Source organism: Elgaria multicarinata, chromosome 13 (genome assembly GCF_023053635.1).
Source record: "Elgaria multicarinata webbii isolate HBS135686 ecotype San Diego chromosome 13, rElgMul1.1.pri, whole genome shotgun sequence".
Classification (NCBI taxonomy): domain Eukaryota; kingdom Metazoa; phylum Chordata; class Lepidosauria; order Squamata; family Anguidae; genus Elgaria; species Elgaria multicarinata.
In genome coordinates this window covers 33,519,844-33,540,663 of record NC_086183.1, presented here as the reverse complement: position 1 = coordinate 33,540,663, position 20,820 = coordinate 33,519,844, and the positions used below count along the sequence as shown (strand labels likewise).

Here is a 20,820-nt window from a genome sequence, read left to right as displayed (position 1 = left end):
ATACATGAGTGAGGGGCCTTCCTTTCAATAGACAACAGTAAAGTTTCCAGCCTCCTGGTGAAAAATCAGTTGCAGCCGGCAACAAGAAAGCAAATGTTTTGAAGCCAGAAAGATACAGCAATGTAAGTTCTGTGAAGACAACCCCATCCGCTCCATTTCTACAGCGCACTTTTTAGGTGATATGATATTTTGGAACATAGTGTGTGTGCATGTCTGTCTTTTTAGTTTATAATCATAGTTTATTCTATAAGAATCCTGGTAAGCTGGAAAACACGGTAAGCTGGAAATCCATATTTTGGATTGTTGGGAAAAGGTTGAATAGGCAAACATTTTGTCCTGCAGGGCAGCATTTAGGCCCTGTGGGAGCTTTGAATTTGTATTCATAGAATCATAGAATAGTAGAGTTGGAAGAGGCCTATAAGGCCATTGAGTCCAACCCCCTGCTCAGTGCAGGAATTCCATCCACTTTCACACAGTCTAGATAAAGTGTTTCTCCTGTGATCCTTTGCAGACTTTACCTACGTGCCATTTCCAAAGATAACGTACTTTGGCCCTAGTGGAAGCTAAACTCCTTCACTGTTTTGACACTAAGGCCATAGCTAGACCTCAGGTTTATCCCTGGATCATCCAGGGGTCAAACCTGTTCATCTAGGTGACACACAGGGGATCCAGTGCTCAGGCAGGGGCGAACCCTGGATGATCCCAGGATAAACCTTAGGTCTAGCAGTGGCCTGTTAGCAACTGGAGGGCAAGGTAGCCCTCCCAGGAGGCCAGATTTGACCCAGAGGCCTGTAGCTACTCACACTAAGTCTGCAGTGTGTGTGTGTGTGGATAACCAAGGTCTTCTCCATGCTTTGCCATGAAACACCAGCTCCATCAGTGTCCTCCCTCAACCATCAGTAGGCAGCAGCCATTGCAAGAGGAAGATAAGATGAGAAGCAGAGCCACTCCACCAGCTCTGCTAAAGAACCAGAGCAATCAAGCTCCTCCTCTCCCTAAAATGTCCACAACTGCTCATTATACGAGATACTACTTAACTTTAAGAATGGGTGCCTGTGTTTTCTCTCCCCACCACCCTCTTCCCTTCCGGCCTTTCTCCCTTCATGTTGTGTCTTTTAGATTGTAAACCTGCAAGCAGGGCCTGTCTTATTGTTATCGATCTCATGTGAGCTGTTCTGGGAGTCCTTTTGGCTGAAGAGCAGGGTAAAAATGCTTTACACAAATTAAATGAATGAATGAATGTGGCTGGTCAGTTCCTCTGCTCTGTGGATATTCATATATGCAGCTGGTGGTTGGTGGAACATAAAACGATGAGGAATGGACATGGGTGGGCAAAACTGTGCTGCCCAGATGCTCTTGGCAATATCAGCCTTTAGCAACCCAATGCTACTTTTTGTAGCTTTCCTTCATGTTCATGAGGTCTCAAAATAGTGTTTTTCCCTTAAGCAAAAGTGTTCCAGGATTGTCTGCATGATAGAATTTGGATTGCATACAACTCCCTATCCCCAATGTCCTGCAGCAGGTCATCCTTTCAGGGCTGTCCAGTGCCTGATCATAGAATCATAGAATAGCAGAGTTGGAAGGGACCCACAAGGCCATTGAGTCCAACCTCCTGCTCAATGCAGGAATCTGCCTTAAAGCATCCCTGGCAGATGGCTGTTCAGCTGCCTCTTGAAGGCCTCTAGTGTGGGAGAGCCCACAACCTCCCTAGGTAACTGGTTCCATTGTCGTACTGCTCTAACAGTCAGGATGTTTTTCCTGATGTCCAGCCGGAATCTGGCTTCCTGTAACTTGAGCCTGTTATTCCGTGTCCTGCACTCTGAGAGGATCGAGAAGAGATCCTGGCCCTCTTCTGTGTGACAACCTTTCAAGTATTTGAAGAGTGCTATCATGTTTCCCCTCCATCTTCTCTTCTCCAGGCTAAACATGCCCAGTTCTTTCAGTCTCTCTTCAAAGGGCTTTGTTTCCAGACCCCTGATCATCCTGGTTGCCCTCTGAACACGCTCCAGCTTGTCTGCGTCCTTCTTGAATTGTGGAGCCCAGAACTGGACGCAATACTCTAGATGAGGCCTAACCAGGGCCAAATAGAGAGGAACCAGTACCTCACACGATTTGGAAGCTATACTTCTATTAATGCAGCCCCATATAGCATTTGCCTTTCTTGCAGCCACATCATACTGTTGGCTCATATTCAGCTTGTGATCTACAACAATTCCAAGATCCTTCTCGTTGGAGTATTGCTGAGCCAAGTATCCCCCATCTTGTAAATGTGTATTTGGTTTCTATTTCCTAGATGTAGAACTTGGCATTTATCCCTATTAAATTTCATTCTGTTGTTTTCAGCCCAGCACTGCAGCCTGTCTCCCAGGGTATTAGCTATCCCACCCAATTTTGTATCATCTGCAAATTTGATCAGCATTCCCTGCACCTCCTCGTCCAAATCATTAATAAAAATGTTGAAGAGCACTGGGCCCAGGACTGAGCCCTACGGTACCCCACTCAGCCAGACCACAGGTCAGGATTAAATAATGTTACTCATTTCCCCATGCAGGGCTGCACCTTTTGTCTCCCTGTCTACTTTTGTCCTTCCAAGAGCAAACCTCTCAGCAAAAACACTTTCCATGGCAGGCTGCTTTAATCGCGTTTCAGATTAATCTGGCTGGTAGATGGAGGGAAGCTCACTCCATCTATATAAACGAAGCAATAATTAGACCCAATCTCCGGAGGATATGAATCCCTCTGGGTGCTATTGCTCTCCCCCAGCGAGGTCTCCAAGGGATGATAGATCTCTAAAGTGCAGCGTTTTCCTGCCGGGGACAATCCGTCTCTCGTCTTTTTGGGCAGTAATAGCACCACAGTGGTTTAATAACTCTCGCCAGTCTAATATTTCTCTCTAAAATCTTTTTTCCTTCAACTCATCTTTCTTTCTTCACTTTTCCTGGCTCCTTCCCCTTTCTCCATAAGAACTGCCTTGGTCCAGTGCTCTTCCCAGCAGTGGGCAAACAGTTAACTCTAGAAATCCTAAGCATAGTGCATGGTGGACATGGACCTGATCCTTCCCCATCGAAAGGCACTTGTGTATAAATTTAGCCATTACATTTCATAGCCATGGAGAGACCTCTCTTCTGCCATGAATGGCTTTGATGCTTTTTAAAACAAACAAACACTAGAGCTATGCTAGTGGCTCTCTCTCCACCACATCTTTCTCATGGCAATGAATTTTCTAAGTCTTCAGAGAATTCATTGCCACAAGAATAGAGTCTACATTAATTGTGCATGAGATAATGGTAGAGTCTTAAGTTAATTGTGCATGAGATAAAGAAGTATTTTTCATTTTATTTGTCCTATCAGCAATCAACTTCACTGGATGACCAGAAGGTATTGTCAAGATGCTGATGTATCAGCGTGAGAAGCGAGAGGCATGATGAGTCCCTAGGACTGAGGGAAAATCCAGCAAGTCGATGGTTAGCCCCAAGAAGAGAGAGGGAAGCAAGCAATAGAGAAGGCCCTTCCAGCCACTGACCTGGGCCTAGCAGACACAATTAAAAAAGATTGCTGCCAGACCAAAGGCCAAGTCTGACCTGGAACTCTTTACTGTGAATAGCACCTTCAGGGGGCAAATAGCAGCTGGGGAGGGGTGATTTTTTTATGGGGAAGGAAAAGGAAAGGAACCTCTCGTGCAAGCACTGAGTCATTACTGACTCTTGGAGGGATGCCAGCTTTCGCTGACTTTTCTTGGCAGGCCTTGTAGCGGGGTGGTTTGCCGTTGCCTTCCCCAGCCGTTATTCCTTTCTCCCAGCTAGCTGGGTACTCATTTTACCGACCTCGGGAGGATGGAAGGCTGAGGAACCAGCTTCCGCTGGGATCGAACTCAGGCCCTGGGGAGAGTTTCAGCTGCAGAAACTGCTGCTTTATCGCTCTGTGCCACACGAAGCAACACAGGAAAGAAAGGGATAAATATCTCCTTCCCCCTTCCTCTGTCCTGATCCAGATCAGGGGGCGCCTGGTGGCTGCTTTTTTTCTGAAAAAAATGAAGTGGGCAGTTTTAAGCACACTTAAAAAAAAAAAAAAAACACCTGTGCTTAAATTAATGTGTAAGTTGGCCCCAGAGAAGGCATGATAAGTTAGGGAACTTTCCGACTTGAAACTTCAAGTAGCAATTGCATACAGTAGCAAAGACTAGACCCAAAGGTTCTCAGCACTAGTTTTGACAGCCCCTAACACTGGCTCTGCTTTTCTCAGGTGGCAAAAAAGAGGGGTGATGTGGAAGTATAGACATCATTTTAGGGAGTACTTGAACAGGGCAATGAGCACAGCCTAATTTGTTTGCCCGCTGTTTTCTATTCGATGCCCTGCCCCCATTGCCTGCATTAGGCAAGGCCGAATGGGAGTGTGTGCCCCATACTGTGCGTAAGGGGGAAGAATGGGAGTGTGTGCCCCATACTGTGCGTAAGGGGAAAGAATGGGAGTGTGTGCCCCATACTGTGCGTAAGGGGGGAGAAATTTCTTTCCACATCACACTTGGTTTTATAAACTTCCAAACGATTTCTCTTTACTGTGCAATCCTATACACTTCTACCCAGAAGTCAGACGCACCGAGTTCAATGAGGCGTATTCTCAGAAAGGTGGGTACAGGAGTACATCCTTCTATTGTAGTGACAACAGCATCCTGAACAAAAAGCACCCCAAACATTTTTTTTCTCTCCAGGGCAGGGCCTTTGCACTGTAGGAGCTACTTGGATACTACTGTGGCGTTACACCCCACAAGTCAATTCCAAATGTATGTCTGCAGTTTGTAAGTCTGTGGTTTTTAGAATGTTGGCCTGAGTGGCCGGAGTTAGAATGTCTTGGGAGGGGGAGGAGGGATATATAAGGGAATGACTGAGGGGATTGTGAGAACTTTTCAGGGGGACTTGTTAGGTACTCTTAGAGGCTGTAGTGCTCTCTGTGTTTATGGTACTTACGTTCTGGGAAATTTGAGAGTCAGTGTAGTGAGTGGTGTCTTTAGAGTGTGGCGTGCACGTAGTGGAAGTATATTAATCAATACTGATAACAAAGAAAGTTCAGGAGTGATTGTGTGAGAAAAAGGAAAGTGCGAATGTGAAGGAGTGACAGGATTGTATGAAAGGTTTCAAAAAGGTTTTTAAATGTTGTTATTTGAAACAAAGCTTATGTACTTTTAAAAATAAATTTTGATTGTTTTGTTTTTAAACTACCACAAAAGTCCCACGTGTCTGTTTGGCATTTATCATCTTAAGTTTACACATTCAGCACCCACTCTGACAATCATTCACCTAAGCAGATATAACTCACAGCGCATTATTATATATATTAAAATCCATTCTCCATTTTAAACCCCTTTCTCCACATAGTTTGGAGGAAGGTGGGCTTTATCCCTTGCCTCAGGCGTATCAAGCGGTGGTGCTTGGCTTGAGCAGGGAGTAGCCTCGGCCGGGTCTGGTGTTCAGAGCCTGTGTCGCCCCATAAGAAGTGGTGGTAGCGGTAAGGTCTGGTGTTCAGAGCCTGTGTCGTGGCAACTACTATTTCTGGACCACAAGTCCGCTGAGAGAATTTCTGCAGGTGCACAGTTTCTTGTGTCACAGCCCTGCAGTCGTTTGAAAAGCTGCACCTGCTGAAATTCATCCAGCTGCCCAACTATTCGAGACGTAAGAGGCCTCCTGTTAAAAGGCTGGATCCTCCATAATAGAGCTTGACAGGGAGCGTCTGGCTGCCCCATCCTGCCTTGCCAGCACCCTTCCCATGGGCAGAAGGCGCCACCAGGTGGTGAAAGGTTGCACTGGGGGGTGGGGGTGGGGGAACAGGACGTAAGAATTGCCTTCCTGGATGAGATAAAAGCCCTCATTTTTTAGTCAGATGCTCCTCCCTGGATGCTAGGGAAATGTGAAGAACACAAACTCAACACAACCCAGCTGGAAAAGAAAAGGAGATCTAACTGCTTTACTTCATTTTCAGCTGTTGTCTGCACTGGGGGAAAGCTGCTGGTGCTGGTGGTGGTGACAGTATGAGCTTTATCACGCCAGCGTTATACTGTGCAATCATAGAATCATAGAATAGCAGAGCTGGAAGGGGCCTACAAGGCCACTGAGTCCAACCCCCTGCTCACTGAAGGAATCCACCCTAAAGCATCCCTGACAGATGGTTGTCCAGTTGCCTCTTGAAGGCCTCTAATGTGGGAGAGCCCACAACCTCCCTAGGGAACTGTTGTACTGCTCTAACAGTCAGGAAGTTTTTCCTGATGTCCAGCCAGAATCTGGCTTCCTTTAACTTGAGCCCGTTATTCCGTGTCCTGCACTCTGGGAGGATCGAGAGGAGATCCTGGCCCTCCTCTGTGTGACAACCTTTCAAGTATTTGAAGAGTGCTATCATGTCTCCCCTCAATCTTCTCTTCTCCAGGCTAAACATGCCCAGTTCTTTCAGTCTCTCTTCATAGGGCTTTGTTTCCAGACCCCTGATCATCCTGGTTGCCCTCCTCTGAACACGCTCCAGCTTGTCTGCGTCCTTCTTGAATTGTGGAGCCCAGAACTGGACACAATACTCTAGATGAGGCCTAACCAGGGCCGAATAGAGAGGAACCAGTACCTCCCGTGATTTGGAAGCTCTACTTCTATTAATGCAGCCCAAAATAGCATTTGCCTTTCTTGCAGCCCTATCGCACTGTTGGCTCATATTCAGCTTGTGATCTACAACAATTCCAAGATCCTTCTCGTTTGTAGTATTGCTGAGCCAAGTATTCCCCATCTTGTAACTGGGCATTTGGTTTCTATTTCCTAGATGTAGAACTTGGCATTTATCCCTATTCAATTTTATTCTGTTGTTTTCAGCCCAGCACTCCAGCCTATCAAGATCACTTTGAAGTTTGTTTCTGTCTTCCAGGGTATTAGCTCTCCCACCCAATTTGGTGTCATCTGCAAATTTGATAAGCGTTCCCTGCACCTCCTCGTCCAAATCATTAATAAAAATGTTGAAGAGCACTGGGCCCAGCACTGCAAATTGCATGCAAAGGACTCCCAAGGTTTCCAGTTTATAATCTGCTTTTATTGTGAAGTACTCCCATGCATCCTGCTTTAATTGTGCTATAAAAGCAAAAGACTTGCCGTATTTTGATACTAGTTTTCAAGCGTATCATCCAAGCAGCCACTGGGGTGCAGGAGCAGGATTTGAAGAAAAATTAAACAAATGCTTGCATCTGAGTACGCTTTAAAGATAAAGACATCAAAATTAGCACAGTAGTAGATATTAAGGAGAGCTTTAAGCATACCAAATTTGAATCAGATTGGGTCATCCGTTGATTTTTTATGATTTTTTTTTTACATTTCCCCTCTTAAACCCACTTCCTGGTATGCAAAGGATTTTGCGCCCGGTAGCACAACAATAACAACGGTGACAACTTAGCACTGTAGGGATAATTCGAGAGAAACAGGTACGTGGGATGAAGCTATAACAGTATTACATTTCCCTGTCTTCCATGTACACCCACCGCGTGATGGTATCTCTAGAGTGAGGAAGGGGATGAGATTGCAGGACTTGCTGTGGATGGGGACTTAAGTGAAGGGCCAGCCAGCACCTCTGGAATTATCCCATCTATTAGCGGAAAAAGGCCAGGCGCTCTTTCAGCCATTGCTCTGTCAGATCCTCTGTGGTTCGGATCTCAAAGACCTGATAAAAAGAGAACAAGGGTCAGCAGGAAGAGGAGGGGGTGGCTGTCTGGGGCGTGTCTAAACATCCTTCTGCTTTTTTACACTCAGGTGGAGCAGGGCAGAGAGATTATTTAAGGACTTGGGGTAAGGCAATGCCAGTTTGACCTCTATCTACATCCACTCCTCCACCACCACCTAGTTGCTCTGCCTACACAATGCAAGTTAGAAACATCAAGGAAAAGGGAGGCAGTTTAGCTGATACAAGCAACTGGGGGCAGCTGGTTGGTGTGGAAAACTGCAGACCACTGAAGTAACAGGCTAGAGTGGACCACATAGTGTTATGTGCCTGATGTGCGTAGAAATATTGGATCAAAATGTCATAAGCAAAGGTCACTGGTGTCTGCTCCATAACGGGCTCAAGTTACAGGAAGTCAGATTCCGGCTGGACATCAGGAAAAACTTCCTGACTGTTAGAGCAGTACGACAAGGGAACCAGTGACCTAGGGAGGTTGTGGGCTCTCCCACACTCGAGGCCTTCAAGAAGCAGCTGGACAACCATCTGCCAGGGATGCTTTAGGGTGGATTCCTGCATTGAGCAGGGGGTTGGACTCGATGGCCTTTTAGGCCCCTTCCAACTCTACTGTTCTATGATTCTATGATTTCAAATGCCATGGAGCTAATAAAACAATATCTGTTGTATTCCGGAATAAAGGATATTCTCTTCTTTTTTAAATAAATAAATAAATACCTAACAGCGCTTTTTAAAAAGTGGATTGCAAATAAATGCAGCTGTGAAAAGACTGTGGATGGAAAACCAGGACATTGACACCAGGGCATGGCTTAGGGTGTGGCTACAGGGTTATCAGCTCACAATCCAGACAGTGTGCATGTACCTTTAAACATGCCAATGAGGCAAGAAGCACGATAGCTACATAGGAACATAGGGAGGCTGGAGAAGGAAAGCAACTTAGGAAGCTGCTTTATACCAAGACAGAACCTTGGTCCATCTACCCTGGTATTGTAGACACGGACTGGCAGCCATGGCTTTCCGGGGTTTCAGGGAGCAGTCTTTCTCAGCCCTGACTGGAAATGCCGGAGACTGAACCAGGGACGCTCTGCATGCAAAGTAATACTCTCCCACTGAGCTATGTCCCTTCCCTGTGAAAATTGGGAAATGTGTGGCCCTCACCAATGCAGGGGTTTCATCCAAATCAAAAATCGTGTCCCCAGACAAACAAGCTAGACATGGGGCATGGAGGGAAACAGCGTGTAAGAGAAACCAGGACCTCGTCTCATCCTTCACTGGGAGCTGAAAGGTGCATGCATCATGTATGGATTGCAATTTGGCTCTCCGGAAGAAGCGGTTGGATAACAGTAAAAGGACTCTGGGCAAAGTGAGGGGGAAAACACAGGCCTAAGAGGATTAGGTTGAAAAGGGTGGTTAAAATACCTTGGTGAGCTCCGCAGCCTGCACCAGCCTGTTTTTGCTCCCAGCATACATCATCTGCTGCTCTGGCTTGCACCCTGGGAGGGAAGAGGGGAGTTGCTCCTTTATTTGCAATTCTTATTCATTGTCTCACACAAAGTGCTTTACCAGGGGTTGTGTAATTCAGGGCAACTCAGAGAGGTGGGAAGGAGCTGCGATGGAGGGAGACAGACAGACTTCTTCCCTAAGGCCATGCAACAAGTTGGGACAACGGAGTTGGGACTTGAACCCCAGTCACCCAAGTGGTGGGGGCAGTGCATTACCTCCCTGCAACAGAGGCACTTCCTAGGGGGAAATCGTGAATAGCATTTAATCGTTCACATCGATAGCACTTCATTAGCTCAGTAATGCTCAACAATCAGGCAGGGTAACTCAGTATTCTAATCCCCATATGGCAGATGGGGGAGGAGGCTGAGATACTTCGTGGCTTCTCCGATGCCACCCCAGAAGTTCATGGCGGAAACGACATTCAAACCAGAGACTTCATCCTCCCTGCCACCGCTATTCTAGCGCCATAAGTTGGACTATAAACTGAACCATAAGCCGTGCCCTAATTATAAACTATGCAGTTTCAGGACCGAAGAAGAAACTGTTCCTAGGTCCCCTCAGAACCAAATCTTGCAGGCTCCCTACTGCTACTTCCAAAGCTCCGCAGTTGTTCTCATCACGCATCAAACCCATCAAAAAGTTGCACAGAAGCCAGGTATCCAGCCCCTTATCCGACCCATTTGAGGAAGTCGCAGGTTCTTACCGACTGGGCTGGAGAAGATGAAGCAGAGTGGGTAAGAGATGCGCCCGTCATCATGCACGTATTTATAGCTGTAGACTACAAATGTAAACACACACAAACACACACACACGCATATAGTCAAGGAAACAACGGGGAAAGTTAAGGAGATGGACAGAGGGATCCTTGCCTGGCTTGTCTCCAACTGAGGGAGTTTTCTGTGTGGCTGGCTGTGCCTCAGCTCTGGAACTCCCTATCTAGGGAGGCCCACCTCACCCTTTCTAATGCTTTTTCTGCTATCTCACAAAGACCTTCTTTTTCTCAAAGGCATTTGGCCTGCTTCTTGTCAAGTGTACAATCCAGGTTTCCCACCAAAAAGCCCCTGAGTCACCCAGGACTGAGCTTCCTTCCCCAGAAGCATATCTGGTTCATTCACGGCAAAGCCTTTGCTGCTGCTCAATTGCTTGGGAAATTAGTGGATGAGGAACAGATTTTACTCTTGAACCTTTTACTTGTTGCCTCTGCTTTAATCCCCTCCCTGCTGTGTGAACAGCATCAAAGGCTTTGGCAATGCTGTTCATTCCTGTATGTCAGAGTCCAGTCGGAGAGAAAGGCTGAGAGGTGCATCAGAGGAGGATTCTGCTGTTGCCCTGGGTAAGAGGGGGCTAAAGAATCTTTTGCCTGTGAGCCAGTGAATGGAGCCAGTGTTGACAGCCTGTCCTTTACTTGGTTCAAAACATGGCCCATTAATTGCTAGCCCAGAGCCCTGCTGGAACAGACCAAAAAGTCCAGCACTCTACTTCCCAGGGAGGCCAGCCAAGTGCCTTTAGGATTCCCAAGAAGCAGGGCTTGGGTGACAGCCTTCCTCCACTGTAAGCCCACAGCAACTGGCATTTGGTGGTATACTGCCTATGAACATGGAGGTTCTATTTAACCATTATGTCTAATGCTCCTTGATAGAATTTGTCTAACGCCCTTTTAAAGTCAGCGAAGCTTCTGACCAACACTACATCTTGTGGCAGTGAGTTCCATAAATTAATTATGTGTTGTGTGAAGGGCTACCTTTTGTATGTCCTAGAAACAAAAGAAACTCCCTTCATCAGGCCTACATGCCTACATGAAGCTGTGGGTGGGTGTGGAAGTATGTATGGAATGAAATTTGGTTCCTTTCCCAACAGGACTAGGATATCGGGGCTGGCGTTCTGGTAGCTCACTTCTCAGCTCCTCCGGAGAGATGTCCTATTGAATGAGATCACAAAAAATACATTATTTTGAATATGAGGTTTAGCCAAGGGAAGCAGGAAGGAAGGGGTAACATTTATTCCCCAACCCACCCCCATTCACACATCCTGAACATCCAACAACAAACCATGGATCCTCAAGGTGGCTTGTTTGAGAAAAATAAGCCACCCTGCGGAAAATGTACTGGGTTCAGACAACACGCTAACCCACGGTTGAACAAACAACCCACGGTTGAACAATTTACACTGAACCTCAGAATGTGGGTTAGTGTGTTATGCAAACCCAGTTACTGCAGCCCACCACGGCTTATTTAAGGTTGCAGCACATGCCAGCAGCCATTTTGAATATTCCTCTTCTGATAGGATTTGCCGTGGTTTGTTGTGCCATCTGAACTGGGCAGCAGGGATTGTTTGATGGTAAAACAACCCTCAAATAACCTATGGTTTGTTGTTTGAGGGTTGTTTAACCCTCAAACAACCCATGCTGCCCAGGATAACGCAACAAACCATGGCAATCCCCTGATTAGGGTTGAATATTCAAAATGGCCATCAGCACGCCTCACAACCCACTGTGGTTTAAACAAGCCATGGTGGGCTGTGGTGATCATGCAGACTGGCCTAGTAACTTGCTTAATGCTATACAATGAACTTTGCAGAGGAGCACGTTTTTGAACCCAGTTTTCCCCATTACAACACTCCATTTACCACATCACACTGGCAGTCTCCTGCCAAATGTGGCGCTCAGCTGCTTTGACTGGGTACTGCTTGAAAGGTGTGCAGGTGACAGATGTCTCACATCAGGTGCCAAAATCTCTCCAGGTTGGCGTTCTGCTCAGTTCTTGCTCCTGACATTCCAGGCAGTTGCAACCAAATTGACTCACAAATGCTGAAGCTCGCACGTCATTCCTGACAGTGGAGCTCTGTTTCTCCCTGATTACTGAAAGGTTCCTGCTTTCTATGTAGGGGTAGCGGGAAGGAAAGACCCTCAAGGTGTTTTCAGCAGATATGAAATTGGGCATAAATATGGGAGAAAGGGAATCTCTCTCTCTCTCTCTCTCTCTCTCTCTCTCTCTCTCTCTCTCTCTCTCATTTTCATTGAAGGCTGCTGCTCTGCACTGCCTTGTGGTCTGGCTTCTGTGTTGCTAAAGGAAGGGCTCACAAGTTCTTTTCCTCTGAATTAGCCCATTATCTAATCCTCTTTGATGTAGCCAAGTAGCCATCAGGAGCCCTTTAATGAACTGGCAAAGGCATAGAATTAAGCAGAGGTTGCCACTGCATAAGATCAAACAAGATGGCTGGAAGGGATCAACAGCCTCCCCTTTCAAGGCCACAATGTGTACTCTCCTTCTGATGCGGCTGTGTCGTAGGCACCACACTCTGTGGAACAAATCCAAGCATGTGAAATAAGAAGGTGACTGGAAGTGCAGGAGCTTGTCTACCTTCGCTTCTGGTTACTCTCCATAGACAGAGCTGCAATAGCCACAAGCCCTATGAACTATGCTTCTTATTTTTTCCAGAACAGGAAGAGGGAGGATGTGGAAAGGGTCTTGACAAGATGAGTCCAGCAAGCCCCCAAACTGCAAGTTTTAATATGAGAACACAGCACCAATTCACATTTGGGACCCCACGTAAGAAGTGCCCTGCTGGATCAGACCAAGGGTCCATCTACTCCAGCACTCTGTTCCCACAGTGGCCAACCAGCCATCGGCCAGGGATGAACAAGCAGGACATGGTGCAACAGCACCCTCCCGCCCATGTTCCCCAGCAACTGGTGCACACAGGCTTACTGCCTCGAATACTGGAGATAGCACACAACCCTCAGGGCTAGTAGCCCTTGATAGCCTTCGCCTCCAGGAATTTATCCAACCCCCTTTTAAAGCCATCCAAATCGGTGGCCATCACTACATCTTGTGGTAGTGAGTTCCATAATTTAACTATGCACTGTGTGAAAAAGTACTTCGTTTTATTTGTCCTGGATCTCCCACCAATCAGCTTCATGGGATGACCCCGTTGGGTTCTAACGTTTTGAGAGAGGGAGGTTGCAGCACATGTCAGCATCCCACCATCCAAAAACCATTGTTCTAAGCCACCTATTACTCTAGGATAACCTAACTAGCTGGCTCTGTTTAGAAGCTTCGGTTTCCTGCCCCAAACTAAATCGGCCCAAAATATTATTAAGCCTGGCTCCCTGTTTCAGGGGACTCCAAGACCAGCAAAGTGATATATGAGGGTTTCTTGCTGGGGCTCCCATTTTGCTGGGGCTCCCATTTTCTTGCTGGGGCTCCCATTTTGCTGGGGCTCCCATTTTTTTGCTGGGGCTCCCATTTTGCTGGGGCTCCCATTTTCTTGCTGGGGCTCCCATTTTGCTGGGGCTCCCATTTTGATGGGCAAAACTTGCCAGTCATTTCACATCTTAAGAAATGGGAGTGGGGGTCCTCCACACAATCCTCTACCCCTAGTTTCTACTTTGCCAAACATATGGGAGTGGAGATTCCATGCTGCCATTTGATTAACATTTCACTAACGTGTGTCGGAGTTGTATAATGTATTGAATTAAATATGGAAGCAAATGACGCCATCACCACATTGCTCCCCTGAGATATTAAATTTGATCTGAAATTCAATTTGCTTTTAGCCCAGCCTTGTAATTTCTAATGTACTGGCAAAATTTATGTCAAGAATGCATGAATGTGGAATGGAAGAGTTGATGCAATTTCTTTTGGGAAAAGGTGATGTCGCTTTATGTCAGATCCAGGCAATTGCTTAAAGCACTGGGAATTCAGTCTTCAGCATGTGCTTAACGGAAGTGAAGAGAAGTGGAAAGTCTGTGTGTATGTTGTAGAAGAATGGGGGAGAATGAAAGAGAGGAGGAGGGAGAGGGAATGAAAGAAAGGGATGAAGAAACAGGTTGATTACAATGTGTGTGTGTGTGTGTGTGTGTGTGTGTATATGTGTGTGTGTCTCTCTCTCTAATATTTCATAGAATCATAGAATAGCAGAGTTGGAAGGGGCCTACAAGGCCATTGAGTCCAACCCCCTGCTCAATGCAGGAATCCACCCTAAAGCATCCCTGACAGGTGGTTGTCCAGCTGCCTCTTGAAGGCCTCTAATGTGGGAGAGCCCACAACCTCCCTAGGTCACTGGTTCCATTGTCGTACTGCTCTAACAGTCAGGAGGTTTTTCCTGATCAAAAGAATCACAGAATCATAGAATAGCAGAGTTGGAAGGGTCCTACAAGGCCATCAAGTCCAACCCCCTGCTCAATGCAGGAATCCACCCTAAAGCATCCCTGACAGATGGTTGTCCAGCTGTCAGGTTCTCTCATACTCAGAATATAACTGATCATCACATTTGGAGTCAGGGTGAACTTTTCCCAGTTCACATTGGCTTGTGACTCCAGGAGGCCGCTCACCTTTCCCTGCACTGTGTGCTTGGCATGAGTCATCTGGAGGCATTTGCAGTGGTCTGTAGTGCATCTGCTCCTGGCTGTGGTTTGCACTGGTTAGCAAGTACATATTATACATTAGGCCTGTTCAGGCAACATGCTCAACCATGATTAGGCTGCCAACCTTTTTGCAGCAAATGGTTAGTGAGCATGTTTAAACAACGTTTATGTAACCACCATGGATAGGAATGGTTCACATAACATGCTAAGCCATGGTTCACACAACACTCTAAGCCCTAATGTTTCGCTCAAAATGCTTAACTACCATGGATTAGCATGTTGTCTGAACAGGGTCTTTTTTTTTTTAGTTGAACGGTTCTATGTTGCTCCAACACAAGGCTAATCTGACTAATTGCCTTCTTTCAGTCTGTGGATTTTAATTAAGAAGATACTTTTAAAACTTGGTGGACTTTAGTGCTTTTAAATGGGAAAATCATCTTCAATTTAAATAGAAAAAAAGGAAGAAAACATTTTTGCCAACCTGAAATTCTTCCTCCAGCACCACCAGTTGTCTGTCTTTGTCAACCTTCACTGAAGATAGAAGAGGCATAAGAACATCAGAAGTGCCCTGGTGCTGGATCAGACCCAGGGTCCATCTAGTCCAGCACTCTGTTCACACAGTGGCCAACCAGCCATCAGCCAGGGATCAACAAGCTGGACATGGTGCAACAGCATCCTTCCACCCATGTTCCCCAGCAGCTGGTGCACACAGGCTTACTGCCTCAAATACTGGAGATAGCACACAACCATCAGGGCTAGTAGCCATGGATATCCTTCGCCTCCAGGAATTTATCCAACCCCCTTTTAAAGCCATCCAAATTGGTGTCCATCACTACATCTTGTGGTAGCGAGTTCCATAAGACAGAAACCTATTAAAGATTTTTAGTCCCAGCATCCCAAAGTTCCATGTCCTTCTCAACACTTTCAGTTGGTGAAAAAGCATGAGGCCAGAGGATACTAAGCCTGAAATCCTGGCTTCAATGACATTGAAGCAATGTACAGTAAGCAAGATTACAGTCAAAAGCTCTGTTCATCTTCAGATTTATCAGAGTGATGACAGATTAACTGAAGTTAAGAGTTTCCTATACAAGTGACAGCAGAAATTTAATAAGCATGAAAACTGCTTTAATACAAGGTATTCACATCCCTGACACCTTTCAGGCTAGTATCCGCAGGCTTCTCAGATTAGACAACACAAATACCACTCCATTGAAGAATACATTTATCTTATTTCTTTTTCTTTTTAAAACACTCCCTGATGAAGCACTTGAAGTGATTGAAATGCATCAGGATTTGAGTGCCACCTTATACTAAATTACTTTTGGTAACGAGTTAGTGAACTTCCATTGTCACTTGTGATATGTGGGTCAACCCACCTGTTTTCATAGAATCGTAGAATGCTTCTGGGACCCCTACAAATGGGCCTTGAATGCGACAGCCCGCCTCCACTCCTGGCCCCCAGTGACTGCCTCTAACCATGGAGGTTCTATTGAACCATCACAACTAATAGTCATAGAATCATAGAAGAGCAGAGTTGAAAGGGGCCCACAAGGCCATCGAGTCCAACCCCCTGCTCAATGCAGGAATCCACCCTAAAGCATCCCTGACAGATGGTTGTCCAGCTGCCTCTTGAATGCCTCTAGGGTGGGAGAGCCCACAACTTCCCTAAGTAACTGGTTCCATTGTCGTACTGCTCTAACAATCAGGAAGTTTTTCCTGATGTCCAGCTGGAATCTGACTTCCTGTAACTTGAGCCTGTTATTCCGTGTCCTGCACTCTGGGAGGATTGAGAAGAGTTCCTGGCCCTCCTCTGTTTTGCCCTAATAAGTGTGTTAAGCCAGGACAATGTAGCCCCATCCAAGAAAAAATAGGGATTGGGGATGGTAACTCACTCATTATAGCTGCGTTGTTGGTCTCCTTCCGGAACCGGAACTTCTTCAGTTTCTCCTTCAGGTCTGGGTCCACATCACATACAACTAGAGAATCTGACTGCAAAGGAAATAGCAATATTGATTTCCCCCTCAACTCCTCCTCATCATTTCATTTTCTAGAAAACCACCATGGTATAGCCTTATCTCCTCTAGAATTTAGATTGTAGTTGTGTTTGGATTTCTCAGCTTGATCTGTACTCAAACATTGGGGGCTCAAATCCAACTGCAAACATTTGCCCAAATGAAAAGATTTTATGTTAGAGTGACCAATATGACAAGGAGGACAGGGCTCCTGTATCTTTAACAGTTGCATAGAAAGGGAATTTTTGCAGGTGTCATTTGTATGCATGCAGCACGTGGTGAAATTCCTTCAGTGAAGGCTACAGGAGCCCTGCCCTCTTTTGTATCTGGTCGTGCTAGGCAGGGCTCCTGCAGCTTTAACTGTTACGATGAAAAGAGAATTTAACCAGGTGATCCATGCATACAAAGGCCACCTGCTGATATTCCATTTTCAATGCAACTGTTAAAGATACAGGTGCCTAGTCCTCCTTTCCATATGGTCACCTTACAGTGTTGTACAATCACAAGATTAGCAGGGATCCATCTAATCCATTGTGCCAGTCCCTGGGCCTAAAATGGGTGATCTGAAGGAAAGCCATCCCTGAAGGAAATTTGTCAAGACTGTTCTTCAATATCTTGGGAAATGGATATTCTGTCTCCTCCTTTGGCAGTTCATTCATATAATTTTAGGGGGACCATATGAAAAGGAGAACAGGGCACCTGTATCTTTAACAGTTGCATAGAAAAGGGAATTTCAGCAGGTGTCATTTGTATGCATGTCACACCCGGTGAAATGTCCTCTTCATCACAACAGTTAAAGCTGCAGGAGCTATACTGCAGCAATACTGTGACCAGATTTAAAAGAGGGCAGGGCACCTGCAGCTTTAACTGGTGTGATGAATAAGAAATCTCACCAGGTTTTCCATATATACAAATGACACCTGCTGAAATTCCCTTTTCTATACAACTGTTAAAGATACAGGAGCCCTGTTCTCCTTTTCATATGGTCACACTAGTATAATAGTCAGCTCTCTCCCCCGCCCCCCGGTAATGCACAGTCTTAATCTTTCCTGTAACCTTAAGCCTATCGGTTCTTATTTCAAGCACCACACCACCACTCCAAAAGGACCCTTCATTAGGGTTACTTTATGGAAAGGAGGACAAGGCACCTGTATCTTTAACAGTTACATTGAAAAGGGAATTTTCCTTTGTATGCATGCAGCACCTGGTGAAATTCTCTCTTCATCGTAACAGTTAAAGCTGCAGGAGCCCTGCCTTGCCTGACCAGATACAAAAGAGGGCAGGGCTCCTGTAGCTTTAACTGAGGGAATTTCACCAGGGGCTGCATGCATACAATGACACCTGAGGAAATTCCCTTTTCTATACAACTGTTAAAGATACAGGAGCCCTGTCCTCCTTTTCATAGGGTCACCCTACGCTTCATTTCAAAACTTTGCTCTAAAAATCCAGCTCGTGCACCGCACAGGAAGTTCATGCCTGCCAACTGTCAGCATGTGGCTCCCAACTTGGGCCAAGCCACAAGAGCCTCTCTTGAGGCTTCCCGAACAGAGGCTGCGTTTTAGAGCAAGCCACGGCTGAGGACCCTAGAATCATAGAATAGCAGAGTTGGAAGGGGCCTACAAGGCCATCGAGTCCAACCCCCTGCTCAATGCAGGAATCCACCATCCCTGACAGATGGTTGTCCAGCTACCTCTTGAAGGCCTCTAGTGTGGGAGAGCCCACAACCTCCTTAGGTAACTGATTCCATTGTCGTACTGCTCTAACAGTCAGGAAGTTTTTCCTCATGTCCAGCTGGAATCTGGCTTCCTTTAATTTGAGCCCGTTATTCTGTGTCCTGCACTCTGGGAGGATCGAGAAGAGATCCTGGCCCTCCTCTGTGAGACAACATTTCCTGTATTTGAAGAGTGCTATCATGTCTCCCCTCCATCTTCTCTTCTCCAGGCTCAACATGCCCAGTTCTTTCAGTCTCTCTTCATAGGGCTTTGTTTCCAGACCCCTGATCATCCTGGTTGCCCTCCTCTGAACATGCTCCAGCTTGTCTGCGTCCTTCTTGAATTGTGGAGCCCAGAACTGGACGCAATACTCTAGATGAGGCCTAACCAGGGCCGAATAGAGAGGAACCAGGACCTCACGTGATTTGGAAGCTATACTTCTATTAATGCAGCCGAAAATAGCATTTGCCTTTCTTGCAGCCATAGCGCATTGTTGGCTCATATTCAGCTTGTGATCGACAACAATTCCAAGATCCTTCTCTTTTGTAGTATTCCTGAGCCGAGTATCCCCCATCTTGCAACTGTGCATTTGGTTTCTATTTCCTAGATGTAGAACTTGGCATTTATCCCTATTCAATTTCATCCTGTTGTTTTCAGCTCAGCACTCCAGCCTATCAAGATCACTTTGAAGTTTGTTTCTGTCTTCCAGGGTATTAGCTATCCCACCCAATTTGGTGTCATCTGCAAATTTGATCAGCGTTCCCTGCACCTCCTCGTCCAAATCATTAATAAAAATGTTGAAGAGCCCTGGGCCCAGGACTGAGCCCTGCGGCACCCCACTCATTACCTCCCCCCAGTTTGAGAAGGTTCCATAGATAAGTACTCTTTGAGTCCGATTCTGTAGCCAACTGTGAATCCACCTAATAGTTGTTCCATCTAGCCCACTTTTAGCTAGTTTGTTAATCAGAATATCATGGGGCACTTTGTCGAAAGCTTTGCTGAAGTCAAGATATATGACGTCCACAGCATTCCCACAGTTCACAAAGTAGGTTACTCCTCCTGCACCTTGGGAAGTTATCCCACCTGGGAATATTTTATTTTCATAAGAATAGGTGACTAAGTAGCAAAACACAAGTCAGATTAAAATAAAAATCCAAAGAGCGAGCACAGGGTATGGGACAGCACCTACCCACCCACCCACCATTGCTGACCCACCGCCCAGTTAGGAATCGCTTACGCTGACCATTCCGCCTTGGGTGCCTCCAGGCTTTTCTCGTCAGCTGAAATCCTGTAGCTCAGGGTGGTTTCTTCCGACAGGATGTGTCGTTCTCTGCTCTTTTGCTTAGGACACTCTCTGACAGCTGCAGAGGAAGGACGGCCAGGGAGGAAGTCATTGCTGACGGTGGGGTGGAGCGCAGAGAGAGATGCAATTGGTTTGCATGCTCACTTGCAAAAGGGGAAGTGCTGGCAGAAAGCGATAAAGATGGCATCCATCCTTCCGTGCTCAGGAGGCAGGTTGCCCCTTTCAACAAGAGAATAGACGCGAGCAGGAAGTCGGAGCAAACAGGGTGCCTCTGTGGCCAAACCAATTCATTAAATAGTTCAGAAGAGCAAATCAAGTTAGGCCTAATCTACACCAAGCAGGGTATTGCACTATGAAAGCAGCGTATGATATGCGTCAATGGGCCCCAACAGTTATCAGTGCTAGGGTGACCCTATGGAAAGGAGGACAAGGCGCCTGTATCTTTAACAGTTGCATTGAAAACGGGAATTTAATCAGGTGCCCTTTGCATGCAGGCAGCACCTGGTGAAACTCTCTCTTCATCTTAACAGTTAAAGCTGCAGGAGCTTTGCTTAGCATGCCCAGATACAAAAGAGGGCAAGGCTCCTGTAGCTTTAACTGAGGGAATTTCACCAGGTGCTGCATGCATACAAACGACACCTGATGAAATTCCCTTTTCTATACAACTGTTAAAGATACAGGAGCCCGGTCCTCCTTTTCATATCACAGGGCATCATGATCAGCGACTTTCAATCTGCCTCAGTTTCCCATTTGTTAAAGGAGGCTAATAGTGACAGCTTGTGTGGATATTGTGAGGACAAAGAAGATAAAGATGATCAAAATACATCCAAAGGAGCCAAATAAGATGATTTCGGGACTTCATGGGGCTTCAGCAAACCAGTCAGCTTCTCCTCAGTTTCTCATCTGTAAAATAGATATCAATAATAGTAAAGACACTACCACTTCTCAGGATTTTTGTGAGGAATGACTGATGGCGTTGTGACAGTAACCTCCTGCCATAAACCTGAGAGATGCAAAAGTTCATATTTATAACCACCTTTTATTTTAGTTACATCAGGCATGCCTAAAAGGACTCAAGTGTATTTTATATCCTTTTTTCCCGTAATAGCCAGTTGAGTCCTCTCTCTCTTTTCAAAAGAGAGAACAACAACAAAAGAAATTATATAACTCCAATTATTCTCTCAGGCAGTGGCCAAAATCAATTATTTTATTTTTGTTTGTAAGTTTTATGTATAA

The 20,820-nt window shown here is 46.0% G+C and overlaps 1 protein-coding gene across 3 annotated transcripts; it reads right to left on the bottom strand.

Moving 5' to 3' along the window:
- Positions 1 to 7,034: 7,034 nt before the first annotated feature.
- On the bottom strand, positions 7,035 to 19,649 carry GMFG (glia maturation factor gamma). 3 transcript variants are annotated; one of them, XM_063139798.1, is made up of 7 exons: positions 19,519 to 19,649; positions 16,450 to 16,546; positions 15,039 to 15,088; positions 11,053 to 11,110; positions 9,896 to 9,970; positions 9,109 to 9,182; positions 7,035 to 7,677 (listed from the first exon to the last, which is right to left on the bottom strand). In XM_063139798.1, the coding sequence occupies exons 1-7, from the start codon at positions 19,525 to 19,527 to the stop codon at positions 7,606 to 7,608; spliced, it is 435 nt and encodes a 144-aa protein (XP_062995868.1). In that variant the 5' UTR covers positions 19,528 to 19,649; the 3' UTR covers positions 7,035 to 7,605. The 3 variants fall into 3 exon arrangements, with proteins under 3 accessions (XP_062995868.1, XP_062995869.1, XP_062995870.1); XM_063139799.1 differs by having other exon boundaries at positions 19,525 to 19,649; XM_063139800.1 differs by having other exon boundaries at positions 16,450 to 16,542; positions 19,525 to 19,649.
- Between the last annotated feature and the right edge of the window lie 1,171 nt (positions 19,650 to 20,820).